At 39.4% G+C, this 19,224-nt stretch overlaps 2 protein-coding genes across 11 annotated transcripts in view; one reads left to right on the top strand and one right to left on the bottom strand.

Annotated features, from left to right (window-relative positions):
• Window positions 1-4,805: 4,805 nt before the first annotated feature.
• The window catches only part of dnajc6 (DnaJ (Hsp40) homolog, subfamily C, member 6), a 42,611-nt gene continuing 28,192 nt past the window's right edge, over window positions 4,806-19,224 (bottom strand). For 3 of the 10 annotated variants that reach the window (XM_031283907.2, XM_036007255.1, XM_031283898.2), the window contains 13 exons: window positions 18,577-18,771; window positions 18,236-18,353; window positions 17,286-17,365; window positions 16,959-17,152; window positions 15,786-15,812; window positions 14,503-14,874; window positions 13,766-13,909; window positions 13,043-13,144; window positions 12,644-12,781; window positions 12,219-12,554; window positions 11,721-11,869; window positions 11,079-11,255; window positions 4,806-7,817 (listed from right to left, as the gene is read on the bottom strand). In XM_031283907.2, the coding sequence (XP_031139767.1) occupies window positions 7,716-7,817; window positions 11,079-11,255; window positions 11,721-11,869; window positions 12,219-12,554; window positions 12,644-12,781; window positions 13,043-13,144; window positions 13,766-13,909; window positions 14,503-14,874; window positions 15,786-15,812; window positions 16,959-17,152; window positions 17,286-17,365; window positions 18,236-18,353; window positions 18,577-18,771 (2,134 nt within the window). In that variant the 3' untranslated portion in view covers window positions 4,806-7,715. The remainder of the gene's footprint in view (window positions 7,818-11,078; window positions 11,256-11,720; window positions 11,870-12,218; window positions 12,555-12,643; window positions 12,782-13,042; window positions 13,145-13,765; window positions 13,910-14,502; window positions 14,875-15,785; window positions 15,813-16,958; window positions 17,153-17,285; window positions 17,366-18,235; window positions 18,354-18,576; window positions 18,772-19,224) is intronic. The other 7 variants (XM_031283899.2, XM_031283905.2, XM_031283906.2 and 4 more) reach the window with 7 other exon arrangements.
• On the top strand, window positions 8,701-10,761 carry LOC116039121 (endogenous retrovirus group 3 member 1 Env polyprotein-like). Its single transcript, XM_031283908.2, has 2 exons — window positions 8,701-8,841; window positions 9,182-10,761. The coding sequence occupies exon 2, from the start codon at window positions 9,289-9,291 to the stop codon at window positions 10,531-10,533; it is 1,245 nt and encodes a 414-aa protein (XP_031139768.1). The 5' UTR covers window positions 8,701-8,841; window positions 9,182-9,288; the 3' UTR covers window positions 10,534-10,761.

The following is a 19,224-nucleotide window of genomic DNA, read 5'->3' as shown; positions in this document are numbered from 1 at the left end:
AACAATATTATTTTCATCATCAGCTGCTTTAAGGGCATCTGCATTTTCAGAGTTATTGTTATACAGACCCTCGGCAGTAAACTTACACACCGGCACTGCACCATCATGTTACTGCGACAGTACGCTAACATAAAGAGACTTCTTCTTCCCATCCTTTTGTCTGTGCTAATTTACACTATTCAGGACACAAAATGAACAGGAAACTATAAACTTTTTAGCGTCAACATAAAAAAACAATGTTATAAAGAGATTAGATCACCTGGGTGTGATAATCATTTGAGTTCCAATGAATTCAGGATTAAACCAAAAAAACAATCTTACACCTTCAGCTGGTAAAAAAAAGCTGCTCGGCTTTTAATACTAGAAGACAAGATCATCAGCCCTGTTATAGCTTCTCTTCACTGGTTACCAAGTTTTAGAATTGATTTTAAGATTTTTCTGATTACCTTTAAAGCACTTCATGGTTCAGCTCCAGTTATATTGCTGAATTGTTGCTCCCATATGAGCCAGAGCACAGATCTGAGGCTGCAGAATCAGTAAAATCTTTTAAATCACTTCTCAAAACTTATCTTTAAAAAAAAAAAAAAAAGCTTTCTATTAATGCTAAAAATATTTATTGTGATGTTTTGGTTTTTCCGACTTTCATCAGGTAATCTGTCGTCCTTTGCCAAAGTATCATTTTGTGTCAATATGGTGTAATATCTTCCTGAGTCTATGTATTTAAAGGTTAAATTCATCCAGTACCATAATGATTTCACTTACTGTTTGGAAGTATGATCTCAATAATGAAGTTATTATAACTAAGAGTCTCGACCCCCGGGTTCCCAGACGTTACAGCCACACAATAACTCCGTTCAACCCCCTTTTTCATCCCTCTCCTTAACTCTCATCCTCCCACCTAACATGACCCTCCCCCTATCCTTCCTGTATACTTTGGCTATTCCAAATTAAACTACCGTACTTTTATACCACGCATAGTTTTAGGAAAGAGGTATGGATTAGGTAGGATTTACCGATAGATAATCTCTATCCAATGTGACTGATCTACTAGGGTTTAAATTGTATACATCAGTAAAACAGCTTGTTATCTATAATGTGCTGTACTGTAGCTTGTTCTCGTCTGTGAAAGAAGCAATTGAGCAGGAAATTCAAAAGACATATGTTGAAACTAAAACAAATGTTCTGTTTCTGTTTCCTGTGTGAAATCTGCACCTGAAATCTGCACACACCCAGGCTGTATCTGTCTTAGCATGCAAGAATTATAATATGCCCGCACACACACACACACACACACACACACACACACACACACACACACACACACACACACACATAGCAATATCCTTAACTTTTATTGCATCACATAGAACTTGAAGGAAAATGCTCCCTTTTATCAAGTCACCACATGTAGTTATAGGAGAGTTTAGATAGTAGTTTATGACTGTGATATAAAAACACTTTACTGTCTCAAAAAGATGTTTAACAAAAGAACCTTGAGAATGACATGAGTGCATCTGCATTGACATTTCAGTCTGCAATGGCTGCATTTTAACCACTTGACATCAGTGATGTATTTGAGATTATGAGTAAAGCAGGAAGCGCAGGTCATGGGCAAATTAGTACAATGTCACTGAGGTCTTGCTACAGTACGTTGAGGCCAGAGAGCACTTAAAAATACATGTCATGCCTATGGTACATAATGAGAAATATAACTAGAGACAATGGATTAAATAATAAATTAGGTTGTTTTTTTTGCTTGTGATTTAGCTCTAAAGCAGGGGTGTCACACTCAATTTCACTAAGGCCCATACTGGAAAATAAGAAGCACATTCAGACATTTAGTTTATTTACATCCTTATTTCATCAAAAAAGTCAAACATATTTTACTGTACTTTGGCATGACTTATATAGTCTTCTCACTTACAGCTTGGTCGACATAAAGCCCCAAAAAAGTAATTTAGCTATCAAAGAAAAAAGCTACAAAAACGTAGGAAAAAAACGTAGGAAAAAGTGGCAAAAACTATGAACAAAAGTGTCGGCAAAAGTGATAAAAACTTCAGAAAAAGCGACAACTAATGAAAACTAGGTGGGCCAAAATTTATTGTGGACCTAAAATGATATGCGGGCCGGATTAAAATCTGCAAGGGGGGCCGGGTTTGGCACATGTGCTCTAAAGGGACAGCAAAGTTGGTCTGTTGGTCAGTTGGTCCACCACTTTGGTCCTCACTGAAATATTTCAACAACTATCAGATGTATTGATATATTTTGTACAGACATCCATGATGCCCAGAAGATGAACCCTATGGCTTTAAGGATTCCCTGACTTTACCTCTAGCGCCACCAGCGGGTCAAAGTTTCCACTTATCAAGTTAAATATCTCAACATCTACTTACTGTAATGGATTGGCACATCATTTGGTACAGACATCATTTTTTCTTAGACAATGTGTCCTGATGACTTGATTTGATCCCCTGACTTTTCCTTCAGCACCATCCTGAGCTTGATGCTTTTTTAGTTTGAGTGAAAGGTCTCGACGTGGATGGATGGATTGCCATGACATTTGGTACAGAGATTCATGTTCTGCAGATATGAAAGTCTATTGACTCCAACACTTTGGTTTATGAGCAAATACCTGCAAAACTAATGACATTCCCATCAGCCTCAGCAGCACTAAGCGTGAAGTAGCAAATCATCATGCTTTCATGCTAACACACTAAACTAAGATGGTAAACATCTGCTGTTGTTCTCCTCTTAAAGTTATTGTAAATTAGACTGTGTATGTGCACACCTTTCAAACAAAGTATTTTTGTATGAAATATATGTTTCTGCATGTCTATTATTGATATTTTGGACATTGTCTCAATTCACTGATGACCATATTCTCCATATTCAGTTTTGATACAAAGCTCTGTGACCTGCACACAACACAAATGAACAGTAAAACTGGAGACTTTTCAAACAAATTAACCATCCACGAATCAATTTCTTTTAATGACTGTTCTCTGGAGAGACCATGTGAAAACATTTCTTTTAAGTTCCTAATAAGACTGTAGTAGAAGCATCTCTGGAGACATGAGCGTTTCCCAGCCATTCAGCTGCCTTGTTAAGATAAGATAACAACAGTACGTACTAGTGTGCTTGTACAACGACTCCAAGTTAGCTTCTTTTTTTAAAGCTTGTTTATTTGTACAGCTATGTACAGAGCAGCACTGTTTTCCAGACACATCCGGTTTCACAGTATCACAGTTACACACAGTCGGTCACAGCAGGCTCCAGCAGGAAGTCTTTTAGTGAGCAGTGAAGCACTTAGGGGTTAAGTGCCTTCATGGGTAAATTGACAGTAGTGCTTGACTTAGTGAGAGGCATCATTTATTCAGGTTCCAACTTCACAACTTCACAGCCTTTAGAAGAACAGTTAGAACTAAGTTAGAAACTATTATTGTGTGAAAGCAAGGTGCACTCGGTCCGGTCCAACTGAACCGTGAATTTATTCACACTCCCTCTTCAAGTAAAAAAATGTCACGATCAATCAATAAATAAGTAAAATCTTGAATTCACTTGTGATCTATAAGCCCACAATATGTACCTCAGGAGGGATGCAACGATGAAAGCATTATTTTCTTTCAGTGGGCGGATAGAATTTGTCTTGGTCAGATGAGTCACCTTTTCAGTTATGTACCATTAGTTAGTAGCAGCAGCACCTTTAACCTTTTGTGGTGTCTACATTCATCTTACTCCAAAGGCCATCCATGTCCCCGCTGGTATCAAGATGTTTATTTAATACTCTTTTGTGTATGTGTAATAGCTTGACATCTAGATGAGACTTGTGCCTAATGGTGTAGGATATGATGTAAAATGCTTATGGTCTACATCCATCAGAGCTGAATCTGTCTCAGGAAGTGAGTCAGGAGAGCGAGTTTGAGGAGGGAAAAACTGAAGAGTGCAACAGCAACCTTAATTTAAAATGAATCACTGATTGGAGGGAGTTATTTTCAATTACCCTAAAATTCCTCCTTGATAGTCAAACACTGACACTGCAGTCTTGTTTTTCCCGGATCTGAGCCCCGGGGGGAAAACTTACCAATCCCCTAACTGATCACATATGAGAGGAGATGAAATTGTGAACAGCAGCACTGTAATGCAGCTTATTGTTACAGTTTGTTTCCAATACCACCAGTGTTGAAATACTCAAATTCTACCGAGAGGGATCATCTACAAAATTAAATAATTTTTTCAAGTACTGTACTTTAATTACAATTTTCAGGTCATATTTCCATATTGTGCTACTTTATACTCCTACTCCTCTTTGTTTGACAGCCATAGTTAGTAGTTCCTTTCATATTATGAAAAGCTTATAAAATACATTGCATTGTAAAATATTAAACTCATGGTTCCCAAACTTATTTGGCTTATGATCTTTTACGGGGAAAAAGCAGTGTCTGGTTGGGGCTCCTTGTGACGTTTTAGATGTGAGTTTTTAGCTCTTTCACCAGTGTGACTTGCCCTCTAAACTTATTATACTTAATATAGGATAATACGTCAGTCACAGGGCCCAATTTTCTGCAGAGCAAGTACTTTTACTTTGATACTTTAAGTATATTTAGCTGATAATGCTTCTGTACTTTTACTTCCTGAATTTTGTTGAGGGCTTGTAATACTTGTAATGGGAGGTTTATTTGTACTTTTACTTAAATAAATGATCTGAGTACTTGTTTCATCAACGGGCACGCTGCAGTGTAGTTCATATGTTGTACACTGCTACCCTCTAGTGATCAAAAAAAAGAAACACCAAGAGACACATAAAATCTGATGAATGCTGCCTCTGTTTTCTGTTTACTATTTATTTTTGTGCACCGCACTTGATCATTATGTACATCCTGTAATGGTAAACAGACCTGAAAAGGAACACATGAACATCATTTTTACACAGTTTAGTAATACTTGAACAGCAGACAGGCAAACACATAACGTACAGTAGTCTGTATCCAATTCTGTATTCATACATACCACAACTTCAAACAACACACATCCATTGACTACAATATAGAGAGGTTAGCTTTTTAACATAGCCGTACGATTTCAGATAGAAGAATTCAGTCAGCGAGGGAGCTTATGAGGGTTATTTCACATGTAGGTCCTCAGTGTAAATAGAGCACAGAAGCACATACTACATACTTCCTGTGTTTGATAAGTCGCCAAAGAAAGCAGTGGCCTCTAGATCAGAGTTTAACATTTTCAACATGAGACCAAGAGTCTTGTTCAGGGACCCATTTTAGTCAAGATGCTCTATCCAGTTGAAGAAACAGCGCTTTATAGCAGTCATAATCTTTTTCCACTGGTCAGTGTAGTGAACATCCTCAACACAGATGAACAAACTGGGAATCCTGGGTAATAATGAAGTCCAACAAAGGGAAAAACATTAACATGGTTAAAAATCTATATCTCCAAAACAGACAGAATGACAGCATGAAAACGGTATAAAGAAGTTTATGAAAATGTAAAGGCAAATATTCTGCTAAATGTGCATGTGTGAAAATGGACGATGTCTGACTGATGTCATACATCAGAAAAAAAAACAGCTCTTTACAGTAAAGCTCTGTTGTTAGAAGGATGTTATAGGATCATATTAGTTTCCTGTGAAAACCTCAAACCCCTAAAAGAAATTGAGAATTGCTACAGTTTCAACTTGCTTATCAGTAAATACATTTTGTTTTGTTTTTGCATGTTTGTCATTTGCCCATGGACTTCATCCCAGCAGTGTGAAATACTTCTTCCACAAGGAGAAAATGTTAGGAGTCAATTTCCATATATCAGTGAAATTATTTGGAAAGAATTCATAGCTCTTCTAGATTTAAACTATTACAAACCTGCAGCATATACAACTATGTATGTATGTGTGTTGATATGAAATAGTGTCAGTATTACTCATCCAGACAAAAAGCTGCATGATCATTATAAATAAAAGTGTGCTGTGACAGAAATGTCTCACAAACGTAAACAAATTACATAAAGTAATTCAACAAAAAAACATGTTGCAATCATTGCAAATCAGTGTTGTAATGACAGCAAATATATGTAGAATCTGAGTGAAATGAAAAATTTGAGATATGAAGAAGTGAGATCCAGTAAAGCACAAAATTCAGTCATTCCGATATATAATCTTACAGTATGAGAACATTTCCCATCTCTGCAAAATCAACCCATGATTCTTTTTGCATTGTGAGAAGTTCGTAACGACAGATGGGCAGCACATAAGCGTCACTTCTGTTGTTTGGAAAAAGTTATTGCAGACTATAAAAGGTTATACACTCAAAAATTGTGATACAGTCTTACCAATGATTCCCATGTTTTGCTTGACAGTCAGTTAATGAGTTAAACTATAATGGTCTAAAATATCCCAAACATGTCCTTTACATAAGTTAGCTGATATGTGCAGTTTATTTAAATCACAATAATGCAGCAGGTCTGATAAACAAAACAACAAAATGAAGATGAACATATAAATAACAATGGCTTTCCTTCAAAGCTGTACCGAGTAAAAGTTTGTGCTTTCACAGAGCTCCCTCGCAAAAATACATGTTACTGTATGAGTACACATGAGGCATTGAGGTGCTTCATGTATGGAACTGTACATGTGCTCATCCTAAAATACAGTATACAATCCTCAGTTCCATGCAGACATGGAAACACACAAGGCTTGATTACATCAGACACACCAATGAAAAAGCATTCCCCTACAGTACAAACACCTTTTTGTTAATCTGTCATATGCATATTAACTCAGAAACTGAAATTGTAGCAGCCTTCTGGTGTGTGTTTTTATTGTAGAGCCCTGTAATTTTAATTTTCAATTATCCTCAGCAGACTTAATAAATGAGGCTAATGGAGATGGAAGCCAAACTGTAATCAGAGTTACTGTCAAAAGTGGTAAAAGCAGTTTACTTTCATTCTTTTTGCACTTTTTAAATTTGATTGTTAATTTGTACCTCCAAACAGCTTGTTGTGGATGGAAAACAGGTTTGTCAGTGAAAAACGTATCGTAACTTAACGCTGCTGTTCTTATCTGTTCTTCTAAGAACATTCAATTCCATGAAAAAGCGTGAATTTGATATGAAGAACTGATCATGGATTCAATTTCCACACAAAGTACAACAGAATGTTTTGTGGGTAAGTGGCTTGATTGATGTTAAATGCTTATTTGTGCCCTACAGACTATCTGGCGCTCTGAATCCCTTATTTAGACCAGTCTGTGAAATGCTTGATCAGTTTACTCCCTGATGTGTTTTTCTTTTATCTCGCTCTCTTTTGATCCGTCTCCTCTGAATCAAGCGTTTCTTTTGTTTTTTCTAGACGTGCCGATGACTCTGCTTTGATTGGTGGGTTGGTTTCAGGGCTAAGGACACTCAACAAGGAAGGGCTATGTTGCACCACATACATACCTTAGGTAGGTACATTTTATCTACGGGGAGTCATTTATTCAGTCACACTGTTGGTCACTGGAGTTCTGTAAGTCTTTTTCCGTCTTTGCAGATCAACTGGATGTTCTGTGTTTGTTTGTGGTGAGAAGAGAAGTACGGGTCAAAGCACAGGTATAAAGGCAGATGTTGTAGGGTGCGGCTGTAGTATGTTGACAAGAGGTGGGGACACATTTGTAGGATTGGATGACATAATCAGGAGGGACATCCTCTCCTCGCTCCCTTCCTCTCACTATTTATTCAGTAGAGGGGTTTTTGTCCTTGGCTATCAAATTCTGACCAGGCGTCATTTAGTTCCATGAAAATCATCTTGGCATATTGTTCATAGGGCTGTCCTGTCGCCTGTGAGGGAAGACAGAAAAAGCAGTTAAACCCACAGGAAAATCCCCTAAAATCATGTTCCTTCTGGCCATATCTGGCCAAAAACCTGGAGGATATAAAACATCTGCTTTGATATAACAGATTGGACTGTGGCCAGATGTGTTCAAGCTGAAACATGCTTTTGAAATTCAAGAGCTTCGATATCAAGCCATATGTGACTAAAGTCAAAAAAAGAAACTAATTGACAAATACACACTATTAATGCATTCACACACAGGTCATGAACCATTGGGGGGATCTGAAATCTGGGATCTGGGGTCTGAAAAAAACCCACAAAAACTTAAAACTTTGCACAACAAAGATATTCATTCTCCAAACACTGTTCTTGACACATTTTATTGATTATTTATTATTCTTTTTATTTGTTTTATTTGTTTTATTTTATATTGTGGCTCTATCTTATGTCTTGCTTTTGGAAGTGCATCCATGCATCTTTGTGTGTTTGTATTTACACATAAATACACATGCGTAAACACACAGTGTACACAGTATACTGTGCAGTGTTTTACTGCTTTTGTGTGTCCTTGTATGCATTTACTGTTTGTTGTCCTAAATAAATGTGCTCATGTTTTTATGGGTTTATGCAACCAAACCACATCTGGCATGAAGCAGCCTTTGAGTCTGCCCTGTTTTGATTGTTTAAATCCTGCCCTCTTGTAATGATTGATCAGTTGGTATTGATTTAAGCAGCCTTTGAGTCTGCCCTGTTTTGATTATTTAAATCCCGCCCTCTTGATCAGTCGGTAGTGATTTTGTGATTCACTCACTAGACCCCTGTGATTGGGTACATTTTAGGGTGTGTCTACGCTCTTGTTCTGATAAAAGAGAGGATGAATAGGGGGATGAGAAGTGATTTCTCCTTGCATGCATGCTAGCGATGTCCTGCCATGATCTCACAACAGAACTTATAGCCATAATCGGAATCCACTGAGTGTTCCTGAGAGTAAAAAAATAAAAAGGGCTGCCCGGATGACTGAAACCACAGGTAAGCTTATTATACTGGCTGCTGTTATGATTGTTATAATTTCAAAATAAAAGTATCTGAACATGAAGTTGTGAATTTTTTATAATTAATAATCTGTCATACTATATGGTGGTATTTTGGATCTAATACGGCATTATATGCTGTTTATAATTACAGCATAATTTAGATACATGGTGTCTTATAAGGGTATAACTGTGTTTGTTTACTGTCTAATAAAGATGAAATTATTTCTTGTTTTAGTTAAATTTAACATGAAGTATGGCTTATTACATCTTATTTGTGTACTGTAAAAAAGGGCGACCAATTTGAGTCATTCTTTGTCCACTGTATGTATTCACAGGTACGAACTGCCTTCCAGACTCCTGACGATGGTGCTGATGTTCAGCTAGAGCCTGGTGACTCTTACTGTAAAGATCCGAAGCCAGATCTTGAGGATTCACTGCAACAATGCCCCTGATCCCGCGCCTCCTAATACTGATCTTGGTGGAATCCACCATGGGAGCTCCCCAGGTCATGAAAGTACCAGACATAAGAGTAGATGCTATGAATATTTTTCTGACTATGGCATGGCAAGTAGCCAACCATATATACCCTAATTCCAGCTGCTATGTCTGTGGCATAATGCCCCACACAGCTGAAGAAGGTTTACCTCTGATGGCCTTACCTCCCTCTGACTGTGACACCTGCCACCTGATGCATATTCCGCTATCGCAGTCCTATTCTCACCCTGATTGTTCCAGTCTCTCCAAAATGAGGCCACTTGACTGTTCTACAGGACATGCAAACTGTTATAAATGTCTCAAAACCCCCAAACCTGTTCCCATACAGCTCATCCCTCAGAAGTTCCCTTGGTGTCTCCAGAATGACGGAGAGACACCTGTAGGGCAATCGGACTGCCTTCGTACATTCAAATGGGACCCAAAACTAACCAATATTGAATTTAAATCTCTGGATTCTGTACCACAGAACTGTTTGGAAGCAGCGGGCCAGGCTCGCTTCAGTGCTCTAGCTCACCGCACAGCTAGCTGCACCATCTCCTCTCCTGTGGGAATGTACTGGGTATGTGGAAACCTTGCATACCCGTATCTTCCTGTGGATTACAAAGGACGCTGCGGATTGGCGTACATCATCCCGGCTATGAGAGTGGCTCACTCCCTGCCCCAGAAGCCTCTTAAACGCGTACGACGTGGACTTTCAGATACCTTTGGGACTCATCATCAATCAAATGTCAAAAACATACTCGGCCCCCTTCTTCCTTTTTATGGAGTTATGTCTGCGTTAGATCAAATCGCCGATCTGTCTCAGGCAATAGAAGTTATAGCTAATGAAACTGGTAAAGCTCTCATGCTTCTGTCAAGTGAACTCGCCTCTGTTAGACTTGTAGCTTTACAAAACAGAGCAGCTTTGGATTTTCTTTTAGCAGCGCGAGGAGGAACTTGTGCTGTTATTGGTGCTGAATGTTGTACCTTTGTGCCTGACAATAATGCTACGATTGGTGATATAATTAACCACCTTCATGATACTGCGAACTCTGTTCACCAGGATAGTAGTTCTTTATTTGATTGGTTAAAAACTGTTTTTGGTACAGTAAGTTATCACGTTGTTGAAGTGATGATTACTTTGGTTGTTTTCATTGTATTGATGTCTGTCTTTAGTTCATGTGTGAAAAAGTTCATCTTCAAAATAAGATAAGTACAAACACCTTTTGATCCTCCTAGACTGGCACCTTTGAACGCATGACATGTTTCAGAAGTCTGTCAGATTAATTATGTTTAGGGTCTCAGAAACCACAGTTGAAAAACATAAACAATAGATAGATAAATAAAACGGAATTTAATTTGCTTTATATCTGTGATTGGTGTTGACAGAACATTTTGCGCCACACAACCCGTCTGTTATTGAAGTTTTGTAACAATTTGTTGTAACCTCTTTGCAGTCTTTTTTACCCTAACCATGAGTAATAAATAATAATAAAACATTAACTATTTCCTTATTTGGTGTAATAACAATGCTGTCACTTCAACAATTCTCTACATATAGGGTTTTAATCATAAAAGAGCAGAAGAAAAGACAAAAAATATTTGAGAGGAAACATTTTGATAAAAATGACAAATTTCTGTTTTTACAAATATAGCAGTGGTGTTAAATAATGAGAAAATACAATGTCAACAAAACACTAGGGTTAATAAAAGAGAACTTGAATAATGTAGGGTCAGAGAAGTCACTATGTGTCTCACCTTATCTGGGTGGACGACCAGGACAGCTTTGCGGTAGACCTTCTTGACCTGTTCTGGAGTAACCAGGTCAGCCATGCCCACAGGCTTCCAGCGCGTCTCTCCCTCCCACAGCACAGTATGCATGGTGGACAGTAGAGAACGGATGTTACGCTCCTTCCCCTCGATCCAGTCCAGAATCTGGGTCACAAACAGGAGAGGGAGAGACGGGGAACCATTAGCCAGTGATGAACAGATTTGGAACAATTATTAGCAGAAATGCTTTCAGTGATTTTTGGCTTCGGTGAAATGTTTTTAAAGGAGTAATTAGAGGAACCAAAGTTTGGTCATGGTAGACCTACATTGGTCGCTTCATTAATTCTGTAATACACAGAAAGGCTTTAAGCCAAAGGGTTTTGAGTACACGCTCCTACTTTTGGGACTCACTGAATTGCTTCTATTGTCCTACATTGGATAAACAGATGACAAAAACCCAATGAACTGATGTCAAACCGTAATTCTACTCAGATGTAGTGATGATACAAGAGTCATGGGACTTCATGGTGTTAGTGTTGAAACTTAAACAGCAAATAACAACAACAAACCACTCATTAGCTGCATTTGTATACAGATGGTACTTAATATCACATCAGAAAAAGCCCCTGCCTTTATTTTCTCAGGGTCCATCTCTTTGGCCATCTCCTCCTTCCTCATCTCTGCTATAGTCCTGGGCCCTTTCTTCTCTTTGGCCCCTGCAAAGCCCTGACCAGACAGCAGGTCATCAAAGTTGGCATGAAAGGCTTTGGGCTTAGAACCTGGCAGAGAGAGAGATGCAAACAAAAAGAGACAAAACATACTTTTTAAAGCTATTTTAAGCCACTTATGGTCTTGCACTATTAGATGAAATGCACTGTAAACATTGACTTAGTGACAGATCCATTCCCACTGAAGAATGAATGTGCCTATTACTTTATGTAACAGTGACAATACAAATAAACATTGTTATGTAGAGAGGAGTAATGCAACAGGGGCATCTAGCTTAAAAAATTATAGCACTGTGTTCAAAATATGTCATGCCTACAAGAATTTATCACATTCACAACCTGACCACAACATTTGCATCATACCAGAAACATCAAATCTAATTCCACATCTCCTGCTCACCCATGGCAGCCTGTACTTTGCCCCCTGCGCTGGGTGAGCCACCTCCCATTGCGGAGAAGCTGACATTGTAGTTGGGTCGGTTCTGGGGCGATGTGTGAGGCATGGGGGTGTGGCTGGGGCTGGGCTTTGGCTGCGGGGCAGGGCCCTGTCCTTGGTGTGGCCATCCTCCACCGCCTCCAACACCTGGCTGCCACGAGGGGAAGCCGGCTCCTGTGTGGGACTGCCACCCTTCTGCGTGCTGGGGAGACGGAGGAGGTCGCGATGGGGAGCCCATGGGTGGGACGGAAGGGGCAGTTCCAGTAGGAGTGGTGGGTTTGCTGGAAAAGCCAGAACCTGCTAATGGAAAGGCGGAGATTATGACATAGTGTAAGGTGAAAATAACAAATACTCAAATCAAGTGTTTCAGAAATTTTCTAGTGACTGACCTCCAAGGCTTCCCCCGAGGTTGCCTAAGTCAGCGAACGGGTCCAGGGTGTTTGGCTGGGTTTGGTGGGTGGGGGTGCTGTGGACCGAGCCTGTAGGGCTTGTAGTCGCTGACCGACTGCCCATACCAAAGCCTGCTCCTGGATGATCAACAAACAATGCATATATTTTTGAGCCCGACATTTTACAGTTACGGAGGTGTTGTGGTCTTCAGCAGTCAGTTCCACCAGCTCCCACTGATGTAAATACATTCAAAAAGGTTTCGTAGGCTTCCACAAGTAAAGTATTAGATGAACATTCAGTGCTCTGTGTGTGTGTGTGTGTGTGTGTGTGTGTGTGTGTGTGTGTGTGTGTGTGTGTGTGTGTGTGTGTGTGTGTGTGTTTGGGTTACTGGTTTCTACCTGTGCTTGTAGTAGCAGGTTTGTTCCAGTCCCATCCTCCCTTTGCGTTTAGCTGCTGAATGTTGACGGTTGGGGTGGCGGGCGGGACTGGGGAACTCCGGCCTAGTCAAGCACATAAAGGTTTATCACAGACTGAGCGAATAGTGAATGGGAACTGAGCATGACATTGAATGAATAAATGAATTAGCATGATACACTGATTAAAAGGCATACTGATAATCTTGTTGTTGTCTTGCTTCATCATGCACACACTGCTCTGTAAAGGTATACAGCCTAAAGGCTTCAGGCTGAAGATGTTGACGGTTAATGGAGAATGATCCGTGCTGGGGGTGAAATATCAAGCCTGTGCCATCTCTATGCAATACTAATCAGACAGGCTGTAAATACTCATCATACATCATGCAAACCCATTCATTTCCAAACATACAGCAGCAATAGAAAAAGGCTCTTTTGCAAAGCCAGCATGTGAGTAAGCAATAAGTAGAGCAAAAATACGAGAAACGAAAAAGATATTCAAAGCAGTGCAGTCTAATATATTTTGGAGTAGGAAAACGTTGTGAAAGTTTTAACCAGAGTTGATGTGCAGAGACAATCAAGATGCATGTTTATGTGTTATGGTGTGGCAGCAGACTTGCAAATGCTGTATAATGTGCCTTACCATTGTACAGACTCTTTAATTAGATCCAAAATGCTGTGAGACTGTGCAGCAGAATCATGCCTTACCCAAGCTTGTAGGCTGCAGGGTGGGTGATGGAGAGCGTGCAGCATGCAGGAAGGGGTCTGGCTGCCCCATGTTACCTGGTCCAAGGAATGAACCAATCATGTCCTGAGGCTTAGGCATGGGACCCGTCCCAAAGGGATCAAAACCTGAGGGAAACAAAAACACCATTGCTATTGTCTTACTCTAGAAAATGATATGGCCAAACTGCACTTTTTAAAAAGTTGTTTCATTTTATTTTCTTCACTTTTGCATTTTGCACATTTGCTACTGGGTTTCTTTGTATGATATATTTTCAAATAATCCTAACTGCTTTACCTCCAAATGTTATTGTCTAGAATATTTATTTCGAGATTGTTCGTGTAACTGCATTACATATTGTGAATATTTAAAATTATATTCTTGTTACTTTCCTTACAGACTATTTTCTTTTAAAAGGAACATTAATTAATGTGATAACACTTTTTATGGCCTGTGACCCATTTTTTCAGATCTTAAGATGACCAGATATCAGAATTTTAGTATGGCATATTTTTACCTTACTTGATGTATTTACAGTATTCATTCATTTTTATGCCTTCATTTATTAATATATACAGGCTTAATAACTTATATCAGTCTTTAGCAATCCACTGAAACACTAATTGTGAACCAAGCAATCTAAACTTGCTTTGTGCAATATCACATTTGAATTTTAGAGTTGTATTTCAAATTGAATGTACTCCTAAACTTGGGATCTCACCTGATGGCGCAGGAGAGGGACATGGCGAGGCAGTGTTTAGGACTACTTTCTGTGGTGTGGACTGGGCAGATGACGCCCCACTGGTTGGCTGGGGTGGGCCCCCGAACAAGTCCCCTAGGAGGTCAGTGGTTGCGGCTGCAGCAGGCGGGGGCTGAGATGAAGGACAGTTGATATCTTCCCCATCAAGGCCAAGAAGATCCATTTCTTCAGTGGGTGCAGAGGCGGCAGGCATCGGCGCAGAAGGGTCGGGTTTCTGGGGGGCCGTGCTGGCGTTGCTTCGCTGGCTGGAGAGAGAGAGCATATCATCATCCGAGGGCTCGCTCTCCTCGCCGTGGCCCCGACCGTCTGGACCTCCGTGGGGCCGACTTGGCTCTGCAGAAGGATGAGACAGAAATAGAAAGAAAGAGGTAGAGAAAGAAAGAGACAGAGGAAACATGTAGTGAATTACCAAATGAGACAGAGGCATGCAAAGTGGAGAAGGTAGAGAGAAATAACAACACAGACAAAGGAAATTAATTGGGGCAAAGCAGACAAAAATACAGAGTAGGTTAAGAGAAGAAAGGAGGGAAAAATGAGCAACTACATTTGTCATCTCTGCTACAAGCATCAGCTTTCCTTCTGCTACTGTGTACACTGTGTGCTATAATACATAAACTGCACACTTTGCAGCGTGCACTGGTAGCTGCTCTTAGCTACTTAGCTAATTGGAGGAGATACTTTCTAAAACAACACATACATTTTTATGTACAAGGATCCAGTCGATAAAATATACTAGTAATGCTTTTAAAGAAGGGATGGGATGTACAGTATGACTACAAACGTCAGCTAGTATTAATCTAGAGCAATATTTCACTTTGGTAGAATTTTATTCAATTTGTACCACTTATAGCTGCACAGTTTCTAAGTTTGCTTCCGGGATCATCACCAGGATGGTGTGTTTCTTTCCCAGTTCTCTATATTTCTCTGGATACAGGGCAAATATACATTGGTCTGCTGTTGTAGGATATCACTGGAAATACTTACACTAGTAATTTATTCAGATCCCCATATTAAAGTCATCTACCAAAATGATATATCACTGCATAACAAGGATAGGGTTCATTTCAATTCAATCAATACAGATCGTAAATGGAAACAGCAAAGTGATTTTCCAATAATAGAAGACATAATCGTCAACAGGATCAATGCTCTCTCTACATTTTGAGGAGAGTATGATTGAATTGAACCAAGCCCTGGTATACTGAGTTTCTCTAACATGTCTGTGGTCTCCTCTACTGTCTTACCCTCCAGATCCAATCCCTCCATCTCATCTTGTAGGAACAAAAATGAGAGTTAGTTCATTAGTGTGTTCTTGTGTCTACATGTAAATGCATGTGAATGTGCTTTTGAATATATTAGCCATCCTTATCACTGATCTACTGCAGCTGTGCACCATCTTAACACATTTGTGCAAAGGATTTTTTGTAGTGTATGCATGATGAATTTGTGAGTATGGTTGTTTGTGGATGTGTATTATTCACTTTTATCCTTGTGGGCACAAGTCTGAGTTTTAGACTTTTAATTTCTGGCTAGTAGCCTATCAGTTTTTGTAAGTAGCTGACATGGTTAGAATTTGTGTTAAATTAGTGTAGTTTAGGGTTTATATTTAGGGTAATTAGTTATTGGTAAGGCTAAATAGTTAGTTGTTAAATAATTTCGTAACAGCTAACAAACAACAGTTAACAATTAGCAATGTTGAATCACATTCAGCTTGTGAAGCTCTAACCTAGTAAAGCAAGTAATAATGATGAAATGTTGTGTAAACTAGATGTAGGCCTATAATATACTATTTACAATCACTGACTGTCAATCCAGAGGCATTCATGTAGCTCTACACAGGTTATATGCTGTTGAATCAAGCCAAGGTACTTTGCTAGTAGCTAACTAGCTAGCTAGCTAGCTGGCGTCCTGCTATTTTTGTTTTCTTTTTTGTTGTATTTTCTTATTAAGGTTGTAAGCTGAAACTTTACACAGGAGTTTTTCTGTCCATAGTTGTAGCTTTACAACTAACTTACTGCTACTAATGTAACAGGTGGTAAAATTTGACATCTTTGGTAGGCTATTTAAATAATGATAGTTACCTTTTAACAACAACAGCTCCCACAAGACTTTGACAACACTTCTGTGTTCAGAGTCATGAGCGATGTTTTCATTGAATATACACAATATAATCACTAGTTTATATTTGTTTAAATGACAAGCGTTTAGTAGCCAGTATTTAGCTATGGACAGAAAAACCCTTGAGCTTTTCAAAGAGAAAAATACACAAAAGCTAATGGATCACACATTTAACATAGAGCTCCCCACCTTAAGTGTGATGTGCAGTATGTTATGGATTTAACATATGTGTGCAGTCCACAATAGCAGAGACTGTTTGTGTGTCATATTTGTCCCCAGTGTACCCGTCCCCAGAGTACCAGCGATAGCCAGTGCGTCCTGGTGCTCCTGGTGGCAGGAGAAGAGCACGTTGGGGTTGAGGTCTTTAACGGGGAACTGCTCCCACGGCGGCGTCAGGTCCTTTTGCTTGTCCACCCCCTCCACCTCCACATCCAATATCACATGGAAAAGCTGGGGATACTTCTCAGGAGAGTCGCATGCATCCAGCTCTGGTCTGAGGGAGGGAAATAGGGTGAATAAATAATGTGTGATTTAGTGAGAGATGGAAAACAGACTGGAATCAGCAGGGTTTGTTTTTTAGCCGTAGTCGTACAAGTGATTAAATAAGAAATAAGAAATATCCTTACTTGTTAAACTTTAACATGGTGGTACCAGGCGCAATGAAGCCAGTGTGGAACTGTATCTGGAAGATCTGGGTGTTGGACACCTAATAACAGTAGAAAAAAGTAAGTTTGGACCATGTATTTTAGTGTATCATACCAAATTGCATCAATAACCAAATGCACTGCAGTCTTTTACTGCATAACTATCCTTACTGTAAGCACAACTTTCTGTTGGACTATATGATGTTCACATTCACAATTCACAGAGAAATTGCATATTGTGTTGCTGTCCTTATGTCTATTTTCATTGATTTTGCCATTATTCCTATTCCGTTTTACTTATCAGCTGATGTTTTGATCTGGGGTGTCTGCTCAATAGCAAGTGGAGTCTAAGGGGGGGTGATACTCAACTGATACCTAAATAGATTCATAATTAAAAAGTTAAGAACTTTCTGCTGTAAAGGTCAGTTAGATCTGTGTAGCTTCGCCCTAGAAAGCTTTGACCTATTGTAAAAGCAGTAGTTACATGCACATGCACTGTACAATACAATCAAAACCTATAAAGGAAATGTGGGGGCCGAACACCTTTAAACTAATATATTGCATTTAGCACATGCTGTTTGATGTTAAATGATATGATAATCAGAAGAAACAATGGCCTAAACTAGAAGTTGTTAAAAAAAAGTTTTTATTTTAGTACTATTAATCTAGTATTTCTCCTAGTGCCACTGTTGGAGGAAAACCACATTTCCATAAACTAGGCACATCAGGAAATTAAAAACCTGTTTCAAACATGTCACTTCTTGCTTCTTATTTTGTGTTTGGACTTGAGATTCTCGAGACACTGTTTGATGGCTAATAGATGATGTTAACTTTATCAGTACACAGACATGGTGATTCTCAACAGATGTTGTCTCTTTCAGTAAAAAGACTTTGTAGACTTTGATGCACAGCATAGAGCACATGAAGTTTACCTTGGCCTGCAGACGTCCTCCGATGGTCGACCTCATGTGGTAGACTGAAACAATGACGTCTCCTTGCACACTCACACCCAGAGGGAAAGCAATCTTACCCTCTTGGACCCTGTGCTCTCTGGACATGCAGAGTGTGTAGGAGACAGGAACATGGGCAGGAGGAAAGAATAAATGGGGCGGCAATAATTACAGGGAAACGTTGCAGAGAGAGAGATAAAGGGAGTGGAGAATGAAGATAAAAAAGGCATGATGTGTTTCAGACTCTTTAATCATATTCATCATTCATATTCGCTGCATAAAGTCTTGTTTCTATTGAGGCTTACAAACTTCACTGCCCCTACCTCATCCTCTCATACTCCTGTGAAGTGGTGAAGATTTTCGTCTCCCCGATGAGGACGTCGCAGAAGGGCCGACAGCCGCTCCGCTGCTTGTTAAAGCAGGGGACCGGAGTTATGGTGAGACCCTTGATCATCAAGGGCTTGGAGTGGGGTAGACTGGGCTTCTCTGACACCATGCTACACACATAGCCTATGTACCTGGATAGAAAGAAGGAATTATTAATTGCTTTTATCCCGTTTTAGATTTTCAATGTTAAATGCATGCCTCACTTTGTGTTCTGTGTATATGATAAGGATGATGTTATTGCTTCCATTTCCATACATTCTCAGTCAATTTGCACTTAAACTCTGACTCATGAAGGAGATCTTGTTAAGGACTGATAAATAATACAGCAACTGGCTGTCATGGTAACAAAATGTCTATCCTGCACTTTTTATGTTTCGATTAGCCTTATTATCCCCATACATCAGCAAATCTTCTTAAATGATGCTGTTATGCTCTAAAAACATGTATCGCCTTCTGAAGGGGCAGATAGTGGAATAAACATAGTGGAACCCGCTGATGCTGTGAATTTGTTTCTAACCCCAACATCCAGTTTATCCAGTTGGAATCCAGTTTATCAGTGAAAAGCAATCCCCTTTTTTGCTGCC

This window comes from Sander lucioperca, chromosome 11, assembly GCF_008315115.2.
Source record: "Sander lucioperca isolate FBNREF2018 chromosome 11, SLUC_FBN_1.2, whole genome shotgun sequence".
Classification (NCBI taxonomy): Eukaryota; Metazoa; Chordata; class Actinopteri; order Perciformes; family Percidae; genus Sander; species Sander lucioperca.
This window is presented reverse-complemented; position numbering and strand designations above follow the sequence as displayed.

Bases quoted from the DNA above. Each gene is read 5' to 3' on its own strand.
- LOC116039121 (XM_031283908.2), top strand. From the start codon at position 9,289: ATGCCCCTGATCCCGCGCCTCCTAATACTGATCTTGGTGGAATCCACC.